The following is a 26723-nucleotide window of genomic DNA, read 5'->3' as shown; positions in this document are numbered from 1 at the left end:
CACTTTCACTGCAGATTCCACAAAATGCAAAGAAGGTACCAATATGAGATTTCTAAAGTTAGCTACAGCATTCAACCCAAGTTTTAAGAATCTGAAGTGCCGTCCAAAATTTGAGAGAAATGAGGTGTGGAGAAGTCTTTCAGAAGTCTTAAAAGAGCAACACTCCGATGCGGAAACTACAGAACCCGAATCACCAGAAACGAAAATCAACCTTCTGCTGGTGGCATCTGACTCAGATAATGAAAATGACCATCCGTCGGTCCACTCTGCTTTGGATTGTAATCGAGCAGAACCCATCGTCAGCATGGAGACATGTCTTCTGGAATAGTGGTTGAAGCATGAAGGGACATATGAATATTTAGCGCATCTGGCACGTAAATATCTTGTGATGCTGGCTACAACAGTGCCATGAGAATGCCTATTTTCGCTGTCAGGTGATGTTATAAACAAGAAATGGGCATCATTATCTCCTGCAAATGTAAACAAACTTGTTTGTCTGACCGATTGACTGAAGAAGAAGTAGGACTGAGTGGACTTGCAGGCTCTAAAATTTTATATTGTTTTGTTTTTGAATGCAGGTTTTTTTGTACATAATTCTACATTTGTAAGTTCAACTTTCATGATAAAGAGATTGTACTACAGTACTTGTATTAGGTGAATTGCAAAATACTATTTCTTTTGAGTTTTTTTACAGTGCAAATACTTGTAATCAAAAATATAAAGTGAACAATGTACACCTTGTATTCTGTGTTGTAATTGAAATAAATATATTTGAAAATGTAGTAAACATAAAAAAAAATTTTAATAAATGGTATTCTATTATTGTTTAACAGTGTGATTAATCACTACAGGATGGCATCTCCACCTTCTCCTCTTTGGCCATTTTGTGAATCTTACTCTTCATTTCCTTTGATTTTATTTTAAAAATGGCCTGGATTAATCACGATGAAAAAATTAATTTCTATGGCAAAGGCCATGACATGTTTTCTTTATTTCAGTCAAAAATATTTTTTTGTTTCAACATTTCTGATTTTCAAATTTTTCAGAATATTTTTGTTCTACAACATGTTGATATTTCAGCTCTCTGTTCTGATCCAGAACAGAAACTAATTTTGAAATTTCCCATGGAGTGAAAATCCTGTTTTCCAAAAGTTTCCCTCCTATCTGTGTAATCGCCTTTATAAAGTCCCACCTTGGTGTTCCTCTGCATTTATTCCTGACTTTTTATTTTGGTAAATGAGCCACGGAGCAGAAAAAAAATTAATCTCTTTTCCTGGCCTGGAAATTGAAAAAAACCCAAAGTGTTTATTTGAAAGGCAGGCTAAAAAATATTAGAGGACAGGACTAAATGAAAACTCCTAAGATTGTGTGACTAGCAGAGAATTTCCCAGCTCTGAATATATCAAACTGAATATTCAGTAGCTTAGTACGTGTACTGTAAATAGATTTTAGTTTCTCTTTCTGCACCTAAAGACATGGTTCTGAATCCTGATTACTTTTTTTTTTTTGGTTGGTTGATTGATTGATTTTAAATTTGCAGGTTAAGAATCTTGTATGTGAATGTTAAAGCGTATGTGTGGAATAGTGTCATTGCTGAGAACACATCATGCTAGGGGGAAACAAAGCACTAATGTGAAGTTTGCCTGGCTGTAAAAAGAATTGGAATGTAAGACTATGCCTATCTTTTAATGGGTTTCATCATTGCCAGAAAAGGAGAGGACCTAGTATTGGTTTTAAAAGGAAATTGATGTAGAGCTAGAATACATCATTTTATGTATTCTGTCTGCCATGTTTACACAGTCCTAAAATCTAGTGGCCATAATGACACAACTCTAATTAAGATTAGCTACCATGTGATGTACAGTATATTCAATTAGGTTAGAAAAGCTAATTTGCCATCCTCTCTAGCTGTGTTTCTGTCTGTCTTCTTCCCTTTGTCCCCTGGTAGACTGCTCCAAAGGTTACCTTCTTGCGAGACCCATTAAAATCCAGGCTAAGTAGACAATACTGCGGTCCTAGATTTATGGATTATACTGCAGAGTTTGTATTAGGGATTAATCTATTTGTAGTTTTCCTCTGTGCTGTGTATATAATTTGTTTATTTCTAAGTAGTCTGCAATAGTCAAACCAAACCAGCATGATCATTGTGCCAGCTTCTCTCTCAGTGCTGATTAATGTCTGTTTTTCTACACCCTCACCTGGAGCTATTACTTTGCTTTCTTCTGACAATACAATATTATTGGTGAATTTTCTCATGAGAAAATTCTTCTGCATAATCTGCAGTAAAGCTGCTCTGAAATGTCTACATATTAAAATCCGATGACAGCTACTAGTTGAGGGGGAGGGATGGCTCAGTGATTTGAGCATTGGCCTGCTAAACCCAGGGTTGTCAGTTCAATCCTTGAGGGAGCCATTTAGGGATCTGGGACAAAAATCTGTCTGGGGACTGGGTCTGCTTTGAGCAGGGGGTTGGACTAGATGACCTCCTGAGGTCCCTTCCAACCCTGATATTCCATGATAATAAATTGAGGCCAGTTACCTGGTAATTTAATGTTGATTTTGTGTGGTACTACTGTCCTAGGGGAACTGGCATCACCATGCTATCAAAAGGCTCATATATATACCAGTAAGCAAGATTTAAAAAAATAAAATAAAATCATACAAAATGACCTAGCTTTCCTAAAGAAGCATCCCATAGTGTGTTCTTTGGCCCAGATGTGTAATCCACATGTTTGCATGTGTGAAGAGGAGAGAGAAGAGACACTTCAGCAAGAACGTAAACATCTTTAGTTTTATAGCTGTTACGACCCAAAACCAGTCCATGGTTTTTCTTGTGTACAGCTATGATATATCACAAGTCCACTGTAATCACTTCCAGCCTACCTCCCTGTCTATTTTGATTAATCCTTGTTTGCTTTGTAACATCCTCTGATCATCATCTTATTAAATAGTGAGTTTTTTAACTCTACTCTCCTGAGAATGTGCAAGGCTATAACCACAAAGCACAAAATAGCACCTTTTTTATTATTATTACCAGCTTTGTCTGAGTTAGTTCATAGTAAGTGCCATCCTACCTAGAACTTGCAAGCAAGACATACTATTTGAAACAAACAAAATATGTGGATGCAGCATTAACATGGCATGGTTAAAATCACACTGCATTATCAAAATATATGCAGTTAATTTGGTGATTCTGTTTCAGAGAAAAGAAAGCTGCCATCAAGTTGCACCTTTCTTCAATGTACAATAAGTTTTGCAGTAGTGCTCACTCTTAGTGCTCAATGAAATTTTTCAGAGAAATACGTTATTTGACAGAAATGCAGTTTGTCTGCCCTGAACTACTCACAAATTTGAATAGTTTTTAACAATTTTCCCCCATTGTTTAGACTGGGTGGTGGTACCTTTGTTTATTGTCATTAGCTCAGTGCTTAGGGCACACTGTGATGTGAGAAACCTGGGTTTAGTTCACCACTCCGCTGTATAACCTATATTGTAGTGGTTAGGGCATTCACCTCTGTTCAGTTCCCCCTTCTGCCTGGTGTGGTGAAGGAATTTGAACGTGGATCTCCCACATTGTATGAGTGCCCTGACTGCTGGGAGAAGCCGCGGCCCCCCGCCTGCCAGTGACAGAGAGCACCGGTGCTCGCAGCACTGGAGTTCTCTGTCCCCGATTGTGAGGTGATCAGATACCATAGCTAGATAGAGATGTTTAATCAATGTCTCACTCCTCATTGTCCGGCTATGCCGGAAGGAGGACAGGAAACACTGGATGTGGTTTAAGTAGACCACAACTTTATCCCTACATGTCAGGGAGGCCCCGCGGATAAAAGTGCTCATGGGGTAAGTCCATAATCATTTACATATACCTGAGGGAATGCTGCTGTCAGCCCCTCCCCTGCACCCATTCTGGTCCCCAGCCAAACTGCTGCTGGGATCTCACCACCCCCATATTTAAATGAGGATTAAGTCATAGGAGCCCCTAACCCTCCCCCCCTTTCCTCCCTCCCCCCAGTTTTTCTCCTTTAAAGGATACGTCCTTTAAATCCTTTCCCAATCCATTTTATCTGATCACCGTATCCTTTCTCTATGGAGTATCTGCACTGGACAGCCACCACAAAGAGGTGCCAGCGGTCAGCTTGGCTGCCTTCCCCTGCACACCTAGCTGGGTTCCTAGACATCTTTTAACACCCCCAAAAGTGTCGGCTACCAAGTCTGACAGTAAATTCCCATCCTCCCTGAATAATTCTGGTGCCCCCTATGCAATGTATGAATGTGGCTACCTCCCTATTCACATACTTCCTAGCCTTGCCAACCTAAGGGGGCTTCACAGTTCCCTGCCACACTCTATGTTGCAATGAGTCTGACAAAATAATTTTTATTCCTGGGAAAAGTTCCAGGATCTGCCCCAAGTCCTTTTTAGCTCTGATCATTATGTCCACCCTTTTACATGTTCCCAGATTATTTTCTCTGAGGTGACCCACATCCTTTTTATTAGCAAACTCCTTTCCCCAAATGACCATTGCAACCAAAATGGGGAAAAAATTCCAGAAATGTTTTATTCTGCACTACCCCTTTTTGTATCCAGGCAGAGGGGCATTGCTGGGCACACCACCTGCCTGAGTAATACCCCCAAACCTGTACCTCCCGAAGCATCCAAGTAGATCTGTAAATCAGCATTGAATATCCATTCCTCCCTCCACAGAGACACTCCATTAAAATGAAACTGTTCCAACTACCCAAATCTGCCTTCATCTCTCTAGTAAATCTTATTAAATGGTGAGGTCTGGCTATGCCTGTGGTGACTGCTGCAAGTCAGGCACAGAATGCCTGCTGCGCAAAGTGAAGATGCCTTTCCTACGCAAGCCCCCAGTAGCTCCTAAAGCTTATCCTGAGGGGGGAGTCATATACCCACCAGAGTGTCTAGCTCAATCCCCAGGTAGGTCAACGTAGTGGATGACCCTCTGTTTTTAACTTCTCTAAGGGTACCCCCAGTTTTTTAGGCAGGGCCTGAAAGGTGTCCATCAGCCTAATACATTCATCTGAAGTCACCCTGCCTACAAACAATAGTAATGTACTACCTGCCGTAAATCTGCTTCCCGCATCACTGCCCTATGCCAAACAGGATATTGTACATCCCTTGGGCACAACTTTCTCAAAATAGAATTGTCTTTTGAAAGAGAAATCCAAAAAGTTCAAGTCAGAAGGAGGCAGCGGTGGAAAATCAGACTTGATATCACACTTGGCCATCGGTGCCCCAGGCCATAAGCCCTAACCATGTGCACAGCCTCATCAACAGAGGAATAGCTAACAGAACACAAGGCTGGGTCTGTTCCATTGTTAATTGAGCTACCCCATGCATATCACAGGTGATGAATTAAGTGATAATCACCCAGAGCTTTCTTAGGCACCAACCCTAAGGGAGAAACACGCAAGTTCTGTATAGGCAGATGATTGAATGGTCCTGCCTATTCTCCTTTAACTCTTGTATAATCTTTTTCTTTACAATATAACCCACTCCCAGTAAGGACTTCAAATTTTTGGACATCACATGACTTCTTTCCCTCATAAAGGGGATCCTAAGCAGTAACCCATTCAATAAATATGCTCCATCCATTTTATTAGGGTAATCTCAATAGAGTACCCTTAACACCTCCAGTTTACCTGGAGGTGGTGCTCTTGTACAAATCAGGGCTGCCCGGGGTGGGAGGGGGGAGGCAAGTGGGGCAATTTGCCCCGGGCCCCACAGGGGCCCCCACGAGAATACAGTATTCTATAGTATTGCAACATTTTTTTTTATGGAAGGGGCCCCCAAAATTGCTTTGCCCCAGGACCCCTGAATCCTCTGGGTGGCCCTGGTACAAATCCCTATTTTCAGCTCCCCCGCCACACCCTTTCCTGTGCCTTGGGCTCCATACCCTGAGCCTGCCCACAGAGGTCTGTGGGCAGCAGGTGACTTGGCTCCCATTCTGTTTCCTCACTGTGGCCTTCCCATACTGTTGTGGCAATTGCGAGCTGCATGGGCCCCAAAGTGCATTTCATAAGCCTGAATTTGCAGATGCGATGAAAACAACTGCTTTCATTAAATGCCTAGCAGATGTGATTATGAGCCTCAGGCGTCTGGCAAGCTTGTTGCAGAATGAACAGGCCATTGTTAGTGTGGAAACCAGGCCCTCAAAGTGTCATCCAATCTACCACGGCATATAATGTGGCATGTCCCATCAGATCCTGGTTTGTTTCCACATTCAATCTAAACAGTTTGTCATAGTGAAACCAAGCCATGCCCCCAAACGTGTTATGTGCCCGTCTGATTATATGCATCTATTTGAACAATGCTGGGCTTCTGTCTGGATAGGCCTCTGCAGTACTGCCAGTGTAGATCAGGAAGGCAGCTTCCCAATTTTCCCATGCTCTAAGCACCCTGACCACTTGGCTATCTCATTGCCCTGCTTGCTCTGCCCTGGCTTACTGTCTGTCAGCACCTCCCTGGGCAACGGTGATGACATGTCTACATATTCACCTGTCTCAAAATTTTATCTTTAGTATTACTGAGAAGGTGAACTCCCATCGGGTCAGCCACCCCAGCATACCCACACTCATGACTGGCCATCGGAGCACCCTCAGTGCTCTGTAGCCCCCCCGCTGGCCCTGGGGAAGCAGTTCTGTCCTGTGAATTCAGGTTCCCTATCAGTGAGTGAGTTGTAGGGTGCTTATAAATCACCCCCCAGTAAGGGCTCCCACCCCATGGCAAGGAGTCTGCCATGTCTGACTTTTGCCTGCTGAGCAAGTCCCTGCTGAGTTTCCATTATTACCACTTGCAGACCTCCCACCCATCCACCCATTGAAGCACCCAGCTGCTGCAACAACTGAAGGTTGGCTTGTAACAGCTGCATTATGCCATTAGCTTCTGTAGAAGGTGTGTGTAACCCAGACATCCCAGACAAAGCTTTAGGATACCCGATCCCCGCCATGGCCTATTTACTAGTTCTGCTACCCCTCTAAGTTCGGTGACTGCTGCCTTCTGGTGGGGGAGGTGTGAGTGAGAACCCTCTCCACCCCCACTTAGGTTCCCCTAGATGAAAAGTGGCCCAGTTCCCTGAATCCCACAGAGGTCCCCCCTACAGACACCCATTGCAGCATTGTATGGAAGGGATTCACTTTCACTACCTGTCCCTACAACATCCACTGGGTGCTGGTCACACTCACCCCTGTCAGTCATGTTGCTGCCCTGTCTGAAATCTGTTAATTCAAATGTCCTGGCTTTGGGTGACCCACTACACCGTGTAAACGTTGTGGTGCTGTGGAAACAACTTTGGAAGCAGCTTCACAGTCAATTCTCTGTTGGCTTCCCCACCCCGGAATGCCTCCAGTGTGATAGTCCACCACTGGGAGTGTTTGCTTCCCCAGGCTCCCCAATACTTCCCAATAGAGGGGAATCCATTTGGTAGACTGATAGACTAGCCTGGGATCTGCTCACTCCAGTCCTGGGTCCTCTTGCCCATGTGGTGAGAATCCTAGCCCTGGTTTTACAGGACCCCTCGAGCCCCACTCCATCCCCCCTGAGCTGAGTTTGGACCTCCCTCCCCCATCTGCTCTAACACACCTGCTATGTCCGGCTGCAAGGGGGTCCCCATCCCTTTTACTGGTCTGCTACAGCCCTAAACTGAGGAGTTTGAAACTCCCTCCCCTTCCCCTTCTCCCACAAAATGCCTGCTTCTACCCTGCCAACTTCTGCCCCTTCCAGTTCTCACCAGTCTACTGCCATGTGGTGCCATGACTCTGAGAGAGCAAAGTTTGCTGTGCTGCTGTTCCTGCTGCTCCACCTGGTCCACGCAAAAGAAGGCTTTTCCTGCACCAGTGTGCACCTAAATAGTCCCCCCTCTCCCAGTCACTTGGGGATGGGGAGATGGGTCAGCATCCCCCCATGGACCTGGTCTGAAGCTGCTGCAGCAGCAAGTCACTCTCACACTCACTCATCTATCTATCCCCTGAAGGGGCCACACATCTTTTCCTACAAGCCAGACAGCAGCTCCCACCACTTACTATGCAGTGAGGTCATTCTCTGGTGGCTGCCTAACTGGAAGTTCCATTGGCACCTTACAAGCAGTAGGAGATAAAGCCACTCCAGGGCCTTATCCAGCATTCTTTCTTGATAAAATAGGCTCCAATGTCTGCTTGTTAAACTATTGCTGAGGGTACCATGTTTTGTCTACATTTCAGTTCCAGTGCTCATTACGTTTATATAGACATTTAGGCTGTCTTGGCTATGAAAAGCAGCTGCTATGTAAAACTCTAAAGACTAACACATTATTATGCTTTACTGAGTCTCTAAAACTCAAGGGAGGAGGGATAGCTCAGTGGTTTGAGTATTGGCCTGCTAAACCCAGGGTTGTGAGTTCAATCCTTGAGGAGGCCACTTAGGGATCTGGGGCAAAAATTGGTCCTGCTAGTGAAGGCAGGGGGCTGGACTCAATGACCTTTCAAGGTCCCTTCCAGTTCTAGGAGATTGGTATATCTCCAGTTATTACCTTTTAAGAAAATCAGATCACTTGTATAGGTTCCAACAGGCAAAAGGTACCTATTGCCAGATTATGAATCATCATTTTATTGCTTTTTTTCTTAGGTCTTTGTATGTGACTTTGTTCACTTTTGTGTTTGCAGGTACCTGTTTGCATTGCAAGTGAAGCAAGACCTGGTACAAGGCAGGCTAACATGTAATGATACCAGTGCTGCACTCTTAATCTCACACATAGTACAGTGTAAGTTCTGCTTTTTTTCCTCCTTATAGAAAGAGAAATGGGTTGGTGGGCAAGAGAAGCTTTGTCAGGCTGTTAATCAATAATTGCCTGTGAACATATCTTCAGCATGTTATACTGTAAAGTACAGCATAAAAACCTTTACAAAGGCTACATGTTTTGTATGGTGCTGTGGGTGTGTGTATTTATATAAATTTTATTATTTCAAGTAAAGAACAGGTGCTCAGAAATATCCTGGGCATTGAATCTGTATTTTGTTATTTGTTTGCATTTTCAAAGAGCTGTGCTTGACAGCCTGCCAGGACTCTGCAAGGAGCAGTTTCTGCAGAGTGGCAAATGAGTTGAATTCTTCAACTGAATTCCTGTTTTGTTTTATAATTTATATTTGACTTTTTATCACGTCAGTAGAGTATAAGATTCCCGGAGATCTGTGTACTGTCTAGAGCAGAGTAAATAAATATGCTTAGAATGACAGACTAAATCATAGTCCTGATGGAAGTGATAGGAGGAGAAAAACCAAAAGCTTTTAACTTGTTTTTATACAGACACATGAGAAAAAAGAATGTTTGTTCAGATCATACATTCACTCCTATCAGCATGTAAAAGCTACTTTTGTCCTCCAGATATAAAAAGCAATCACTTAAAAGGGAATACATGTTTTCCATTTCAAGAATTTATGGAAACCCATATCTAGAATAATGTTATGAAAATCGGCTTTGAAGCATATATAGACTATGCCAGAAATGTTTAGCCATAATAGATCATCACTTTGAATTACCATTGTAAAATTCAGCACTGCATATTTCTACTCAAACACAGCTAAACATAGATAGCATCTTAGTTAACAACGATTTTCAAAGTTCTTTAGAGGTATATCCCTGGTAAGGATGGGTAAATCTCTCTATTCTGTGTTGGAGGTGGGCTGTTTCTTCCCATTATTAATGTTTGGTCCGAAAGCATATGCCAACAACTCTCCATTCACTTTGACCTCCAACGACCTGTATGACTGAGCAGCGGTGGGAGACAAAATAAATAAAAAGAGCAGCCTTAGTGAAATTCTATCTCCCTGTGACCATTTTGAAACTGAATGTTTGTGCAGCCCAGACTTAAAGGGCAAAAAAGTTCAACCTTTAAAAGGAAAAAGCTTTTCATGTGTGGTTCCAAAAGGGACTGAGTCTCAACAGAATTGTTACGGAAGTAGGTGGTGAACAAGTACATAACTTTTTATTTTCTCAGCAACTGTGTTTACCTTCTCAGGAAGTTGGGAGTAGTTTTGTCCCTGCCTTCTGATTTCAGCCATGAAAAAAAGCAGAGCTGTAACTGAGAGGTTGTAAACCTGAAAAGAGAGTTCTTTGAGTAATTGTCCCTCTGAGTGCCCCACTTCAGATGTGCATGTTCCCCTGTGGTGGGATCTCTGGGGTACAACCCGGAACTGGGGTACCGCTGTGTCCCCTTAACTCTCCAGCCTGGGCTCTCTCACAGTGCTTTGTTAGTGACAGGCAGAAAACCCCCTCCACGCACTGCAATCACTCAGCACAAGAGCATGTGGAGCCCCACACCCAGCTAGAATGTGTGAATGCTCCCAAAGCCACTCACGAATCTCACAGAAAGGCACCACCCAATTCTCCCCAGTTCCCAGCCTTGTATCCCAGAACTGTACCATCTTGCCCTGGTCAGAAACCTGACCAGTGTAAGTTTATTACCCAATGTAATGGTGGTAATGTAGATGTAGAGAGGACATGCACCAGCCTTTGTACCTGAGCTGAGATTTCCCACGCACTTCAACCAAACCGCACTGTTTTAAGTAAAATATAAAACAGATTTGTTTAACTACAGAAAGATAGAGTTTAAGTGATTTATAAGAGTTCGGCACTAAAGGTCAGAGATAGTTACCAAAAAAAAAGAAAAAAAAATAGGTAAACATACAGTCTAAATCTTAAACCTTACTAGACTAGGTTGTATTTGGATCAAGCAGTTTTCTCATCCCACTGGATGTTATAGTTCTTAATACACAGGCTTCCCCCTTTAAGCCTGGAACCAGTCTCCTCAGATCAAGTCTTTGTCTTCCCAGCATTCTTGTTGCTTCCAGCATAGGTGGGGAAGGAGAAAGGCCAAGGCATGATGCCACTGTCTCCTATTTTGAATCCTCAGTCCGTGTGCCTAGAAAACACTAGTCCAGACATGTCCCGGTGGGCTTTGCTGAGTCGCAGGGTTGAGCAATCCCCCACTGTGTGATGCTTGGGCAGCCCTGTTCCATTATTGTAAATCCCTTGTTTACTACTCCCCTGCTGATGGTTGCTTAACACCTCCAGGGAGTGGATCACCATCTACCAGTAGAGACTCTCAAACTTACAACATATTTCAGCAACAACCATACAGCAAAATCTCATAACTTCATATACACTGACGATATACATATTTGGGCAGAACAATGGGTTTCTTCAGATCATGACCTTTCATATGATATCTTACACGGCATACTTTATATGAAATATATAATAACTATATGACAGGTGAATATGAGGGTCCCAGGGGGCTGCTTTGAGGTACAGAGTGCCATAGCCCCTGATCTGAGATTTTGGATAGCAGTGTCTGCATGGTCTCCTCCTGTGCTCTGTACGCCATTGTGCTCTGATCTGAGGGCATGCAAGGCAGGGTGAACCCGACACCATTCCTTCTCAACTGCTCTGCAGTGTCTGGAATTTTTCATCTTTATCATTCCTTTTTTTTTTTAAATTTTTAACTTTCCTTTCATGATTTTCGTGTGGATTTTTGGGAGGAGGAGGCTCCTCCCTTCTTTTTGTGGTCCCCCACCCATAGGGCCTCTCTGTTGGTTGGAGCCTTCTTTTCCTTTCTTCTTGATGGGTACGCCCCAAGCCCTGAGTTTTAAACCCTGTTACACCTGTAGAAAGTCTTTTCCCTTTACCAGTGGTCATTCCAGCAGTCTCTGCTGTCTGGGAGGAGACACACATCCCTTCGAGGTTTCAAGCACTGCATCGCATTTGGGAGTAGATGCAGGAAGCTGAGAGAAGACAGACTTAAGCTGCTCCTCATAGAGCATTCTATGAGACCCTCTTCCAACTTGACTCCCCATGATGATGCCTTGCTAGAGCCAGTAAAACCAGTATGGCAATCACTAGCCGTTGTCCTACGTACTTTCAAAAGAGCAGACAAGAAATATTATGTACCCGCCAAGGGCGCAGAATAACTATTCACCCATCTTGTCCCGAATTCCTTAATGGTTGATGCTGTAAATAAAGAAAACAAACACCATTCCAGGCCCACACTACACAATAAAGAGCATAAATGACTGGACCTTTTTGGGCCTAAAAGTTACTCTCTGCCTGCTTACGATTCAGGGAAGCAAATTACCACACCCTGAGTACTAAATACAACTACACAAACTACAATAAATTCATTCATTTTATTGAACTTCCCCCACAAGAACAAAGAGGGTCAGTTCCAAGTTTCTAGTCCTGTTCAACGCACTGGAACTAAGACTCAACACAGAAAAGCCCACTTTGATACCCACCCAGTGTATTGAGTTCATAGGAGTCACCCTGGACTCCGGAACATTCAGGGACTACTTACCATCAGATTGATTCATCTCCCAGCTTCAGTTAAGTCTTCAAACATCAGCAAAAACCTGCCTGCAACTGTTGGATCACATGGCAGGCTGCACATTCATGACCCCTCATGCCAGATTATATTCCTGATGCTTTCAGGACTGTCTATATGCCCAAAAAGCACGGCATAAACAAACATATCAATTCCCCAAAAAGTCCTCAAGTCTTGATTGGTGGAAGAATCCCTGCTAGACTTGTGGGGGAGGTTCTTTTCATTCATCCATCCTCCACAGAAACCATAACAGCAGACTCCTCTCTGATAGGATGGAGTGCCCACCTTGAAAACCTTACAGTACAGGGAAAGTGGACCCCTCAGGAATCTGCCTTTCACATCATTCTACTTGAGCTTAGAGCTGTTTGGTGTGCATGCAACCCATTTTCTACCCATAATCAAAGATTATCCAATCAGTGTCATGATGGATGACAAAACAACCATGTATTACATAAACTGCCAGTGAGGAACAAGATCTCTATACTTGTGCACAAAAGAAGTAAAACTTGGAAACTGGTGCACAGCCAGCCAGATCAATATCTTATCCGCATATGTACCTCATCTACAGAACACCGTAGCCAACAAGCTGAGCAGAATTTTTTGCCAAGAGTACAAGTGGGAACTGAGCAATCTGACTCTATAGGAGATATTTTCACTCAGAGCCTTCCAGAGTTAGACTTCTTTGCAACATCATTCAAAAAGATGTTTCATAAGATCTACTCAAAGGGAGGACATGGCTGCAATTGTCTAGGAGATGCTTTCCTCATTCCATGACCACGATCCTTGCTGTATGCATATTCTGCCCACCCCCTCACACTGTTGCTTCCAAAAGTCCTATAACAGATAAAACACAGGTGGAGTCAAAATCACCCTGATAGTGACATCCTGTCCAGAACAGGTATGGTTCCCAGATCTGATTCACCTGTCACTTTGTTTTTAGTAACAGAGAAATCCAGACTTGCTGACTAAAGAATCAGGGGAAACTATTTACTCCAATCTTCCCACGCTACCTTTCAAGACTTGGCTCCTCGATGGTTCTTGGGCATAGAAATGGATTGCTCATTTTAAATGCAGAATGTGCTATTGAACGGTAGGAAACCATCCACTAGGAAGTTCTTCATAAAGATTTTGGAAACCACTCCAGTTCAGGTGCATCCAGCATGGTTTATCTCCCTCTGATTCCCACTAAACACACATTTTAGACTACCTGATAAGTTTAAAGACCTTAGGTTTGTCACTGAGTCCATCCAGTTCACCTGTTGCAGCCTCCAACTTACCTGTTGTGCAAACAAAAAGAACACACATCCTACAACCTCTAGATTCATTGAAGGACTGGCCAACTTTTTCCCACAAATTAACCTATCCCGTTTGGGACCTTAATCTCATCCTCAGTGCACTAATGAGACCACCCTTCAATCTCTTAGCAGAGTGCTCTCGCCTGCACTTATCCATGAAATCCTCTTTTCACAGAGCTGTTATGTCAACTAGAAGAGTAGGGAAATTCTGAGCCCTTATGGCAGATCAGCCTTACACTGTTTTTTATTGGGACGAAGTGGGACATCCTCATTTTCTCCCCAACATTTCCTCAGACTTCCACATTAATCAGGACATAAAATTACCCATCTTCTAAACTGCACAACTTTAGATAAGATGCTAGTCTACACACTTTGAATGTCAGGAGATCACTAGCGTTCCATCTAGAACTAGACCCTTCAGAGCCTCTTCTAGACATTTTGTCTCCTTCGCAGACAGAATGAAGGGAGCCCCTATTTCTGCCCAAAGACTACACAAATGAGTCTTAGGATGTATTTTATCCTACTGTGAACTCTCTTCTATGCATCCTTCCTCCAGGCTGACTGCCCATTCCACCATAACGCTAGTCAACCTGTATTGCTTTGCTCAAGAATGTCCTCATCAAAGACATTCGTAAATTTGCCACCTGATGATCTGTTCACACCTTTTCCCAGCACTACATCACAGGGTATGCTTCCAGATCTGATGCAGCGTTTTGGATGGCTGTTGTCCAGTCTGTACTAGATAGAACTCCTCAGCACCCACCCTCTCAGTTTAGGTACTGCTCAGAAGTTAGGTGAAGTGGAGTGCCCATAGGGACAATTACTCAAAAGAAAGAGAGGTTGGTTACATGTAAAGTAACTTGAGTTCATTGACATACTTTCTTCCTATGGGTGCTCTACTACCCATTCTCCATCCCCTCTACTTCAAAGACCTGTCATTAGGCTGGATTTCGCAGTGAAATAGTTAACAAAAATAAGACAAAGTTTTAAACAGTTTTTAAACTAAAAATGTCTTTTCTCAATTGTACCAGTTTCACTCCTTTCCATCTGATAATGTTATTTCACTAGATCTTTAATAATTATAGAGTCTACTAGTCTAGACAGAACCTAAATTTCTGACAAGTTGAACATTTAAAAAAAGTCTCATATGTTAAAAATGTGTAAGTTCCTGTATAATAATAGGAAGTTATGCTCTGAAAGAGGCTCAGCCACTGAGGGAATGAGATTCTAGAACCCTCTGTATTATCTTAAACTGGCAGAGCTTGATGTGGATGGGATTTATTTTTCTTTCTCTAGTCCCAGATCTGTCTATTATGTTTAGAATTAACACATAAGAGTCTGATTTATGAACCCCTAAAAATGTGTTTAATATTATACACGCATGTTATTTCTAATGGACTAGAGTTTAATATTGTCTGTTCCCATCTACAAGTGACCAAAATCCTGTATAATTATCGCAACGCCCCAGTGTAATAGTAAAGTTTCCAAATTTGTTGTGCTAGCAAGCCCTCCTAGGACCCCATGTGACTATAGTTCTCACTGAAGATATCTTGTATCTCCTAAAATGTTTTCTGTGAGAATTGGCCCTGATGGTTCCTATAATGGGATCTCATCTGCTTTACTCAATAGTGTATTTAAATTGTCTCTGACATTTATTCATTGGCTAAAAAATTATTTGATGTAGTTTTCTGAATAAATATAAAATCAGCAGCTGCTGACAGCAGTGATATAAAAGCGAAAAGAGCAGGGAGGCAAGAGGTGAAGAAAGGCGTTGCATCATCATGCTGTGTGCATCCACCGCTGCATAACGGATCTTTGCATGATGGGTTTCTGTTTCCAGGAGTCCCTTTGTGATAGGTACATCTTTGGCAGTATCTTCATAGATGTTACAGCCTGCTCTTCATATAAAATCCTATTTTGAGAGCATCAAATGGGTTATATTAAAATTAACATATATATTACAAAACAGATTATTTTATATGAAAGATGCTACATAAAATGTCTCAAAACACTATAGAAAGTGTGTTAGAACAGAGAATGCTGCATATGCTTTGGTACTTGGAGTCATGCAGAAAGGAGAAATGTGAGGTAAAAAGATGGAGCAGATAAAAAGAGAGGGCTGAAATGTAAAAGCAATTAGAGATACTAGAAGTACTACTTCAGGCTAGTTACAGCAAGGGGAGAACAGAGCCACGTGCTAATGTGGTAGAGAAAAGTGAGGTGTGGTTAAAAATCAATCTTTGACTAAAACGATCAGGAAGGTAGTAAAGTAATAAAAGAGGGAATGGCTCAGAGGGAAAGTGAGTTCCAAAAAGTGCAGCCCAATCTGTAGAGCAGTGTTTCTCAAACTGGGGTAGCCGCGTGTGTAGGGAAAGCCCCTGGCGGCAGCCAGTAAGTCCCTTGGCCCGCGCCGCTTCCAGTAGCTCCCATTGGTCTGGAGCAGCGAACCGCGGCCAGTGGGAGCCGCGATTGGCTGGACCTGCTGACGGGGCAGGTAAACAAACCGGCCCGGCCCACCAGGGGCTTTCCCTACACAAGCAGCGACCCCAGTTTGAGAAACACTGCTGTAGAGAAATACTAGAAAGGGGTCTTAGATGGAAGTAGGAGACTGGGGAGGGAAGAGGGAGAAGTAGGTGAATATGAGGTCAGAGAGAACAAGTCCTGGGGAGTTTGGAAGCCCTAGAGGTTGATTTGAAATAGATTTGGGGGCAGTAGATGCAGTGAAAGTGGCAGAAATCATATTGCTGCAGGGAGAGAATAGTCTGACTGCAATACGTTTGGCCTCTTGAAGTTTAAAGAATGTAGGGCTTTAGGAAAGCCATACAAAAGGGAATTTTAAGCACTTGCATGGGTGTGAGTAAAATGTGAATAATATTTTCAGCAGAGCCTGGGTCCAACTAATGTCATATTTTCATGATGTTATGAAGATAGTGATAGGCAGTCTTCTTTCTTCCTTAAACATCTTTCCTTTCCTTTTAAGTTCAAAGTCAAGGATGACTCTCAAAATTTCTGACCTTGGGAACAAAATAGAAATCTGAGCCGTGAGCTACTCTTAAAATGTTGATCGGCATAGCTACATAACTTCTGCTGAGCACTGTAGTTACACTGACATTAAGTCCTGGCGTTGACGCAAATAGGTCAACAGAAGAATACTTCCATCAACCTAGCTATCGCTCCTCAGGGAGGTGGATTACCGGATTACAGTGACGGAAAAATTCCTTCCATTGCTGTAGGAACTGGAAGCACCTGCATTATGGCACTACAGCTGCTGCACAGTTGTAGCACCCATAGTTTAGACATGGTCTCAGTGAAACGAGAGTTAGTGATATGGAACAGTGGGCTTTTTGTGCAGGAGGATTCTCATTTCCTCCAGCAGTGGAAAGAGGTAGAGTATCAAGGAGCTGATGGAACAGACAGCATGGTCTTCTAACACATCATCTATTCATTCTTTTCAGAGGTAGAAGTTGTAGAATTTATTCAATGTCTGCGTATGATCCCTGGATTTTAATTTAGTCTCTTTATAAGGAACCTAGTTAGGTATAAAAGATTAATAAAGCTGTACTGCTTGGATATTTGGGTGTATTGATCTTTCACATAGGGGTGGACAAAGATCAGTAAAAGCCTTCATTCATTGTACTGTTCCTAGTACTCTGGGATAATAATGGGCAGAGGGATTCCCATATGTAGATTGCCAAAAATAATGTGGCAGAGCTAAAAAGTGGGTTACATAGTGAACTGTTGCATACTTGTAATTACAACAACTGCAGCAGTTGGGGGCAACTTCAGTCTGAGAAATGATTTATTATTAAACTCGGTTCACAGAAACAAAATATAACAATAAGCCAGAGAAAGGAAAAAGACTGGATGTTCTGAAGTTCTGCAAAATACGAAACAGACAAATGCTTCATAAATCTCTGGGTTGCAATATATGTGTGTATTAAAAAACAAATAAACCACCCCAAAAATGTCTGTCTTCGAATTTGACATAATGGATAAATGCATGAAACTTTGGGGTGGAGTTTAGGGAAAGAAATGCACATTTGTTGTTCTAGAGGAAATGAAGTTGTTGTGTTGAGTGCCACAATGAGCTTGACAGAAGCTGATCTACTCCAGTGAAATGTTCATCAGCAAATTGAAGCCCCTCCACCAAACCTTATCACACACCCAAATCAATACATCTTTGAAATTATTTCATTTGGTTTTTTTAAAATCTACTTGTAGGGTTGTAGGGAACAGGAGAACCCTTACTCTTGGGCTACTTTTCATTGTTTCAGTTACCTATAAAGATGATAAGGAATATGTGGAACATACAGTAATGAAAATGAGTTATGAAACCATATTGCAGATTTGGACAAACAGACTTTTATTACTCTGTTTTTTGGTTTGTCTGAATAATATAGATTAAACACCGGGTTTTGATTTTTCTGTCCCTCTCTAGCTGAGATTGGGGATTTTGATGAAACCATAGACCGTGAACACTTAGCGAAGAACAAGTATATACCTCAACAAGAAACACTAGAAGACAAAATCATGGAATTTCACCGCAATCATATGTAAGTCCCAGCTTTTGTTCTTATTAACTTTCCTTTCCTTCAGTGTAATTCTAACTGTGAACATATATTGAGCTTTAGCTATAAAAGATTTTCAGGCCTATGAGTTAGTTACTTTTTGCCCTTTCACGTCAATGTACAAGATGTTTAAAGAGCATCAGTAGATTTTGATTTTCTTTCTAGCATTCAATTATTTTTTCAGCCTGTTTCACAAAAAAGGATTCATTGTCAATTTTGTGCATGCAAATACAATTGTAAATGATGACCCTGATCCTGCAGATAATTGGGTCAGTACTCTCATTGAGGTCAAGGTCATTGAATATATCTTTCACTGCCATAGATCGGTAACAAAAGGCTCAAAAGATAAATTTGGGGGGAAGCTTGTGAGCCAGGGGGAATCAGAGAGGTTCTCTGAATAGAAATGGGAGGTTAGGTATCATATAACCTAGAGAAGAGATGAGTCTTAGAAGGGAGTTAAGAGATTGAGGATCAGTTAGGAGCAGAATGGCAGGAATTTCTGCTTCTAAGAACCATTCGAGACTCAAGCCATTGCATTTTGAAGTAAGTGAAGTTCGGGGTTTATTGGTTGTGGTTTTTGTAAGAGCAGTTATGTTAATCAGGACTGTATGATTTAATATGAAGAATTTAAAATTTATGGAGCCCAAAATGTATGTTCACTGCCCTCAATGTCTTTCATCTTATTCCTTTGCACATTTCCTTTATCCTACCCAATTATATAGTAGACAATATTCATATAATCTTTTATTTTCATGAGCCCAGTAAGCCATATAATTTACTATTCTGTTGGAATAATGTATATAAAATTCTGTTAGTTAGTGGTTGAAGATGCACACAATCAACCAGAAAAAATGCTTTGTGTACACAACTGTTTTTATGTCCTTCCACGTTATTATAATTTGGGAGCTAGAATTCTTCATTGAAAGAACATCTGTATGTGTGCTTTTAAGGTGGTATGCCCATGGTAGGGGACCTCTTAGATAATCAGCAGGGAACATCTGATTAAAATGAGAACATTTTAACTGTAATATATTATTTTATTTTAGAAAATATAGCAATCCTATAATTGCTAAAACGCTGATGCCCAGAACTCTGCTTCCCTGCTCAATTGTATTTTAGGTGAAAACTGGTCACAATCTAATATCTCTGTGCTTCTAAGGGAGGCTCTTTCAAGTTCTAGCTTTATAGTGCAGACTTCTGCCAGCGGAACTTTTTTTTCTCAGTTAAGGGTATGAATAGCTGACCCACATAGCTTTTCCAACAGAAGTCCCTAGTGTAGAGGCAGCTGTACCGGCAAAGCTGTGCTTTTACTAGTATAGCTTGTGTCATTCAGGAGGGGTGGTTTCACTATAACAGTACAAAGCACACCGCTAGGAATGCTTTGCTGTCGTAGTATATCGGTATAGATACATGGGTAAGGAGCTCCTAGTGGAGACATGGGCTCTGTTTGAGGTAGACGTTATGTTTGTAAGTGACTGTGATTTTGGCTATCTCAATTTTTGAGTGTCTAACTGGAGACACCATAAATAGGCCTGATTTTCAGAAGATGGATGCTCAACACTTTTGAAAAGATCAGGCTTCTTTGAGGTATCGCAAGTTGGGCCCCAAAAATTGAGGCATCCAAAATCGCTATTTGCTTTTAAAAATCTTGGTCTTTGAGAACAGAGCTATTGTTCTAGCTGCTGAGATTGGGTGACTTGGAATGGCCATATGGATGTTATCCAATTAACAGGAACCAGTTTCCATGATGAAATGCCTTTTTGCTCCTTAAAGAAGTAATTTGATTCCAATTTAATGGATGTGGAGAATTCAAGTCTCTTGACTTTTCTTTTTCATTTTTGTTTCTAAAGTGGACAGACACCAGCAGAATCAGATTTCCAGCTACTAGAGATTGCCCGTCGGTTGGAGATGTATGGAATCCGGTTGCATCCAGCAAAGGACAGGGAAGGGACGAAGATCAACCTGGCAGTTGCCAACACAGGCATTCTAGTTTTTCAGGTTAGAGCTGCTCTGATCATGGCTTTAATCTTTAAAACAGGCTGTTCTTTTAACAAAAGCAATTATTATACCAGTGGTGCAGCCTCTGTGTGAAATGTGTCTAGTGGCAGCACCAGCTATTGAAGAGACTGACTTCCCTAACTACCCTCCTTTGATCCATGATCAGAAAGCTACACGTTGGCTACATCTCCTCACTATCCTGATGCACATTGGAGGTGGGTCATCTGAGGCCACAGGGCATCATAAATAAGGTTAAGATTTGGTTATGAGCATTTTTAGTAAAAGTCATGGCCAGGTCACGGGCAATAAACAAAGTCATGGCCCATGACCTCTCCATGACTTTTACTATAAATGCCCCAGACTAAATCTTAGCTTCCCTGGGGGGCCGCTGCTTTGGCAGTCCCCGGGGGCCGACAGCTGGCCCCAGCTCCAGCAGTGGATGCTGCCAAGCAGCGGCTGGTGTGGCTGGCCCCGGGGCCACCCCAGCAGTGGCCAGTGTGGCCAGCCTCAGGACCAGCTGCTGTGGTGGCCGTGGGGTCAGCCACACCTGCAGTTCCAGCTGCAGACGTCCCGGAGGTCTCAGAAAGTCATGAAATCCATGACTTCTGTAACAGACTCACAGCCTTAATCATAAACAGGGAAGGAGGGTCTCAGGCAGGCATGAAGTGGCAGGTATTGGGAGTAGCGAGTATGTGGAGGCGGGGGAGTGGGAGTTAGGAGGTGTGGGGAGGGGGTCAGGAAGAGGTAGGAGAGAACTAGATGGCGGCTCTCCATAGAGTTCCTTGTATGGGCTTTGCAAAATCTAGGGCAATCCCTAGTTGCTTCTCCCAGCCAGGGCCTTGTAGCAATCTCTTCATTGTGCAGCAAGCTGCTTCTTCCTCTGTACTTCTCCCCCAGCTTCATAGGCCTACCTGACAAGCTGACATTCTGGCTCAAAACATCTGACCCTGTCTCTGCATCAAAATTGAGGGTTAAAAAATTGAGTAAAATATGTTTTAAAACTTGAGTTACTGCAATTATTAAAAATAACTATTCCCTTTAAAACCAAAACAAAAACCTCATTTTTTGAAAAAAACTCACGTTTGAAACCTTTTTTTCAAAATAAAAAAAATCCATCTTCTAGACCTTTTAAGAAAAAAATATCTCTGAACCAGCAGTTCCAATGCGGCTACTTTAATCAAAAACAAATCCCACCAAAAAACCGCACAAGTGTCCAAATAGAAAATGTCGTAAACTCACAACTTGATCACTTGGTCAGCAATTGAAGGAATGCCTAAGAACAGTGGCTCTCAACCTTTCCAGACTACTGTACCTCTTTCAGGAGTCTGTTGTCTTGCGTACCCCCATGTTCCATCTCACTTAAAACTACTTGCTTACAAAATCAGACATAAAAATACAGAAGTGTCACAGCCCACTCTTACTGGAAAATTGCTTACTTTCTCATTTTTACCATATAATTGTAAATCAATTGAAATATAAGTATTGTACTTGCATATCAGGGTATAGTATATAAAACAGTGTAAACAAGACATTGTCTGTATGAAATTTTCGTTTGTACTGACTTCACTAGTGCTTTTTACGTAGCCTGTAAAACTAGGCAAATATCTAGATGAGTTGATGTGCCCCCTGAAAGACCTCTGTGTACCCCCAGGGGTACGCATACTCCTGGTTGAGAACCACTGCCTAAGAACATTGAAAGCTGCTAAAAAAAGAACATAGACTAAGTAGTTACATGTGTGAGGAGCCACGCCCACTATATGCAAATTTTCCTTAGCCTTGTTTTAAAGTGGTCAGAACCATTACAAATTAAGGCCCTAATCCTTCAGCTAGATGTTTGTGGGAGGATCCCTTCACCCCAGCAAAACTTCACTCACTTCACAGGGTCTCTGCGGGTGTAGGGGTCCATCTTAGCCAATCCAGTTAAAAGTTCTGGGAGCATGGGCCTGATCTTGGAAAGACATTGGTCACAACTCCCATTGACTTTAGCACTTACTAATGATCTTGTGTATGACCTCAGTGGGACTCCTCATGATAGGAAGCACTACACTCAATATTGAGCATTTGCAGGATCAATCCCTAAGGCTCTGAATCATGCAAAAGAATCTTTCTGTGCAGACTCTTACCCATTGCAGTAAACCCAGACCCGCTGTAGTCCATTAGACTCCTTGGCACAAGAGTTCATGCAGGTAAGTTCCCTTTGCAAGACTGGCCCTAAATTTTGCCTTTATTGATGTTGTAGGTGAGCAAAATAAACTATAATGGTTTTAAAATAAAAAAGGAAAATAAAGGTTAATTCACAAATCACATAAATGCTGACTGCAAATGTTTATTTTTACTAAAATAAAGTTTAGAACCCATCTGCTGCGCTGTTGAATTTCCTAGCAGAGATGATTATGACATTAATGTAACTTTCTTAGACAGCAGGCTGATCTAACAAACATCATCACAGTGTCAGTGCTTGTATATTTGTCTGATGTGGAAGCTAAAAGCAATAGTTCTGTACATTTAGGAATCTAGTAGAAGCTGCTTTTATAACTATAAGAAACTCCTAAGCAGGTTTATAAGGATATTAATAATGAATTTTTATTACTAAGTTGAAATAGTTAATACTTTAAATCTTCCTCTAATTTTAGCATATATTAATTAGAAAACATTGTTCTGCTCAAATGGTGCAATCTGATTGTGAACATATACAAAGCCTTTCGTAGCATGACTCATAGCTCCTGACATATGGCTCCTGAGCACTGTTAAAAGGCATTTTTTGGCTCATCAGATAAACACTGTCAAGTAATTTATATATTTTCCTTTTACTTCTATGACTATATGTTAAAGATTAATACTGCTACTGCTTACCTGTGCTTTTTTTTTTCCCCCAGAAAGAGGAAATACTTAAAGGGATGCTGATTTTACTGATCAGATAAAAATAGAGTTTGGAAGTTTCTGTAGTGTGTGAGGAATGGAGTAGTTTTTAAAATTCTCTGACAACTCATACAGTAAAACATTTAATAAGATTGTACTATAACATCATCTGGGCAGACTGGGTCGACCTGGGAACACTGATCCTCACGGGGTATATAGGCACTACTGCAATATAAGGCACCCAATCCTGTAATCATTTACGCATGTTCTTAAGTTTAAGTACTTGGATTCAGTGGAATTACTCATGTTCTTAAATTGGGAATGTGTGTTAGTGTTTGTAGGATTGGAGCCTAAACAATTAGTAATAGCACCATTACAAGCAAATACATTTTAAACAGTGATTATGCAAAAGTACTTTTGATAACTGTCAAATTTGCCCTACAGATACATGCTTGGAATACTTAAACTCTTCCTTTAATCTGTAACATGACTTCACTTGGTTTGTCATCTTTAGGGTCACACCAAGATCAATGCCTTCAACTGGGCTAAGGTTCGAAAGCTGAGCTTCAAGAGGAAGCGTTTTCTTATCAAGCTACGGCCTGATGTGAATGTAAGTCCTTGATATTCTTCAAAGAAATTTGAGGAGAGGTTCTCTGGTAAATACCTAGAGGCAGATAAAATAGATGTTTGAGTTGCCTGGCTTGTAATCAATGGGATTTTTTTGTTAATTGGTCATTTACACTTATTTCTGGGACTAGTGCTTTGATAACATTTTCTCTCATGTCTGTCTTAAAATTGACATCCACATTGGGCAGACTCAGCAGAGAAGCTAAGAACTGAATGTCCATGAAAGATATAAAATATTTCCATGGCTGTGGCTCCATGTACTAAAATATTTGTCTCAATGCCATGCTGAGTAGGTGAGGCTTCCTGTTAAAGCTGGTGAACTCGGTGTAGTGCACACACTTAATAATTAATGTCAGATTGATGAGTTAGTGATATTTAACTATGGGAATATGCACCTCTGCTGTGGTGTGCAGTTGTGATCTTCAGTTTCCTAAGATGGAGTGCTTTTGCCGTGGTACTGGGAATGGTAAGCAGACCCCCATTCCCAAGCTATATTTCTGACCGATGGGACTCTTAGTTCTGAGATATATCCTGTCGCTTGTATTGTAATAATGCACAATACAAATGTTCTGAGGCTGGTATCAAATCAAATGAAAAGATTTAAAGCAGGAGTAGGGAAGCAGAAATGAGTAAATGCTTCTCAGGAAAGGGAAAGGACGTAATAAACTAGTTGAAGGGCTTCTCACAAGACATTCCTTTTAAAATGACAGTTCAGAAAAGTTACTGCCGTTTATATTTGTATGTCTTACTCAAGCACTGTGCTTCAAAGAAATATGGATGCTGCTGCCATTCAGTAAAATCCATTTGTTCTTTCCTGGCTGGATGGTAAAGTGTCAGTGGCTGGAGATATAAACTAGAATGAGGAGAAAACACAGGTTATTCTGATTTAGTATATTCTTAAAATAATTTGATGAGCTTTATAATAGGTCTGTTACATGAGACAATGGGAAAAATCCTGGGGAATTGCTATTTGTTAGTCCTGCTAAGAGTATGTAGGAGGTTCTTGGGATGAATGGGAGGGCTCCTTGGGCCAGGAGACCAGTGAGTCAGGAGAGAGAATTTGTAGCATAGCATCAGTGTATCAATGTATATGTCCAGTGCATTGCTCTCTCATTTGCTCACTCGTGTCAATAATGCTATTACATCTTTTAGAATTCATTCCAGGACACCTTGGAATTCCTGATGGCCAGTCGGGATTTTTGCAAGTCTTTCTGGAAGATCTGTGTAGAACACCATGCCTTTTTCAGACTCTTTGAGGAGCCCAAACCAAAGCCTAAACCTGTTCTTTTTACTAGAGGTTCATCATTTAGGTTCAGGTAAGACCTATTTTCCTCTTTCTGTCTCCTGCTGTTGTTCCTCTCCCCCATTGAAATCACATTGTCCTTATTTTAATCCTAGATCTTTAATGTTTTTGTCTTTGATGTTGCAAACTGCTGCTTTATGATTGCTAACCCACCTGTTCAAGCAGAGTAATGTATGGGACGCTGTGGAATAAAAGCCTAAATTCCCCTTACAGTAGCTGATGGAAAGTTGCTACTAAAGGGCTAAATTCCCTGTACGCTGCGCAGCCACGCGACAGCCTGTTTAGCACTGCACAGGCGCTCAGGGAGCCCACCCTGCCGCGGCTGGGGGAGGGGCACAGCATAGGCGCCAACTTTCCCTCTAGCCAGGGAATGCTGGACCTGTCCCAGGCTCCGTCCCCACTCCACCCCTTCCCCCAAGTCCCCACCTCTTCCCGCCCCCGTCCTGCCTCTTCCCCGCTCCTCCCCTTCCCTCCCCCCAGGAGCTTCCTACATGCCACAAAATAGCGGTTCACGGTGGGTGGGAGGTGCTGGCAGGGAGGGGGAAGAGTAGGTCAGAGGGGCCGCCGGCAAGTGAGAAGCACTGGGGTTGGAGGAAGCTTGGCTGCCAGCACCTGCTAATTTTTCTCTGTGGGTGCTTCAGCCCTGGAGCACCCACAGAGTCAGCACCTATGGGGGTGCCCCTTCACCCGCCCCAACTGAGCCCCGGACCTGCTGCAGCTGTGGGAGGGGTGGCCCGAACCCAGCCCAGACCTGCCAGGGCAGGGGCACCCTTCCCCTCCCCCGGCCGCAACTCAGCCCTGGCCCAGACCTTCTGTGGCCGGGGGAGCGGCGCCTATCCCGCAGCCCCAGAGCTGCCACGGTGGGGAGAAGCGCCTCTTCCCCCCCCAGCCCAGGTGCTGCTGTGTGGAGAGAGAGCTGGGGGGAGTCCTCTCTCTCCCTGCCGTAGCCCCAGAGCACCCTTCTTCATCCCTCATCTCTGGCCCCACCCCAGAGCCTGCACCCCAGCCAGATCCCTCACCCCCCACACTCCCCAATCCTCTGTCCTAGCCCTGAACCCCTCATCCTCAGCCCCATCCCAGAGCCTGCACCCCCAGCCAGATCCCCTGTATGCCAACCCTCTGCCCCAGCCCTGAGCCCCCTCCCACACTCCAAACCCCTCAGCCCCACCCCCACCACATGAATTTTGTTATGTGCACCAATACAAAGGTGATGTGTCACAAATCACCTCCGTATTAGTGCACATAATAAAACTCATTCTGCACATTTGTGAGAAAAATTCGAGCAGGGGTTCTCAAACGGGACCAGGACCTCTCAGGGGGTTGCAAGGTTATTACGTGGGGGGTTGCGAGCTGTCAGCCTCCACCCCAAACCCTGCTTGGCCTCCAGCATTTATAATGGTGTTAAATATATTAAAAAGTTTTTTTTAATTTATTAGGGGGGGTCGCACTCAGAGGTTTGCTATGTGAAAGGGGTCACCAGTACAAAAGTTTGAGAACCACTGAATTAGAGGGAACACTACTAAAGGATATGGTGACAAGAAGCCAGTAGTCTCCATTGCACTTGTTCCACCCCAACCCAACCCCCACAATCCATCTATGCACCATCAGGCCCACTAGTCCCACCTCCTGTGATTTGTCAACAGATCCCTTCATGCTTCTAGGGAAGGAGTTCTGCTCTGCAGATCACAAAAGGAGTAGATTT

The 26723-nt window shown here is 42.7% G+C and overlaps 1 protein-coding gene across 5 annotated transcripts in view; it reads left to right on the top strand.

The window, feature by feature from the left end:
- Positions 1 to 26723, top strand: part of FARP1 (FERM, ARH/RhoGEF and pleckstrin domain protein 1) — a 327115-nt gene that overhangs the window by 222767 nt on the left and 77625 nt on the right. For all 5 annotated transcript variants that reach the window (XM_045009291.1, XM_045009283.1, XM_045009266.1 and 2 more), the window contains 5 exons: positions 8659 to 8756; positions 18105 to 18219; positions 20085 to 20232; positions 23606 to 23701; positions 24871 to 25034. In XM_045009291.1, coding sequence (XP_044865226.1) covers positions 8659 to 8756; positions 18105 to 18219; positions 20085 to 20232; positions 23606 to 23701; positions 24871 to 25034 — 621 coding nt within the window. The remainder of the gene's footprint in view (positions 1 to 8658; positions 8757 to 18104; positions 18220 to 20084; positions 20233 to 23605; positions 23702 to 24870; positions 25035 to 26723) is intronic.

The sequence above is a fragment of the Mauremys mutica genome, chromosome 1 (genome assembly GCF_020497125.1).
Source record: "Mauremys mutica isolate MM-2020 ecotype Southern chromosome 1, ASM2049712v1, whole genome shotgun sequence".
Taxonomy (NCBI): domain Eukaryota; kingdom Metazoa; phylum Chordata; order Testudines; family Geoemydidae; genus Mauremys; species Mauremys mutica.
Note: the sequence above shows the minus strand (reverse complement) of the source record. Positions and strands in the feature narration are given on the sequence as shown.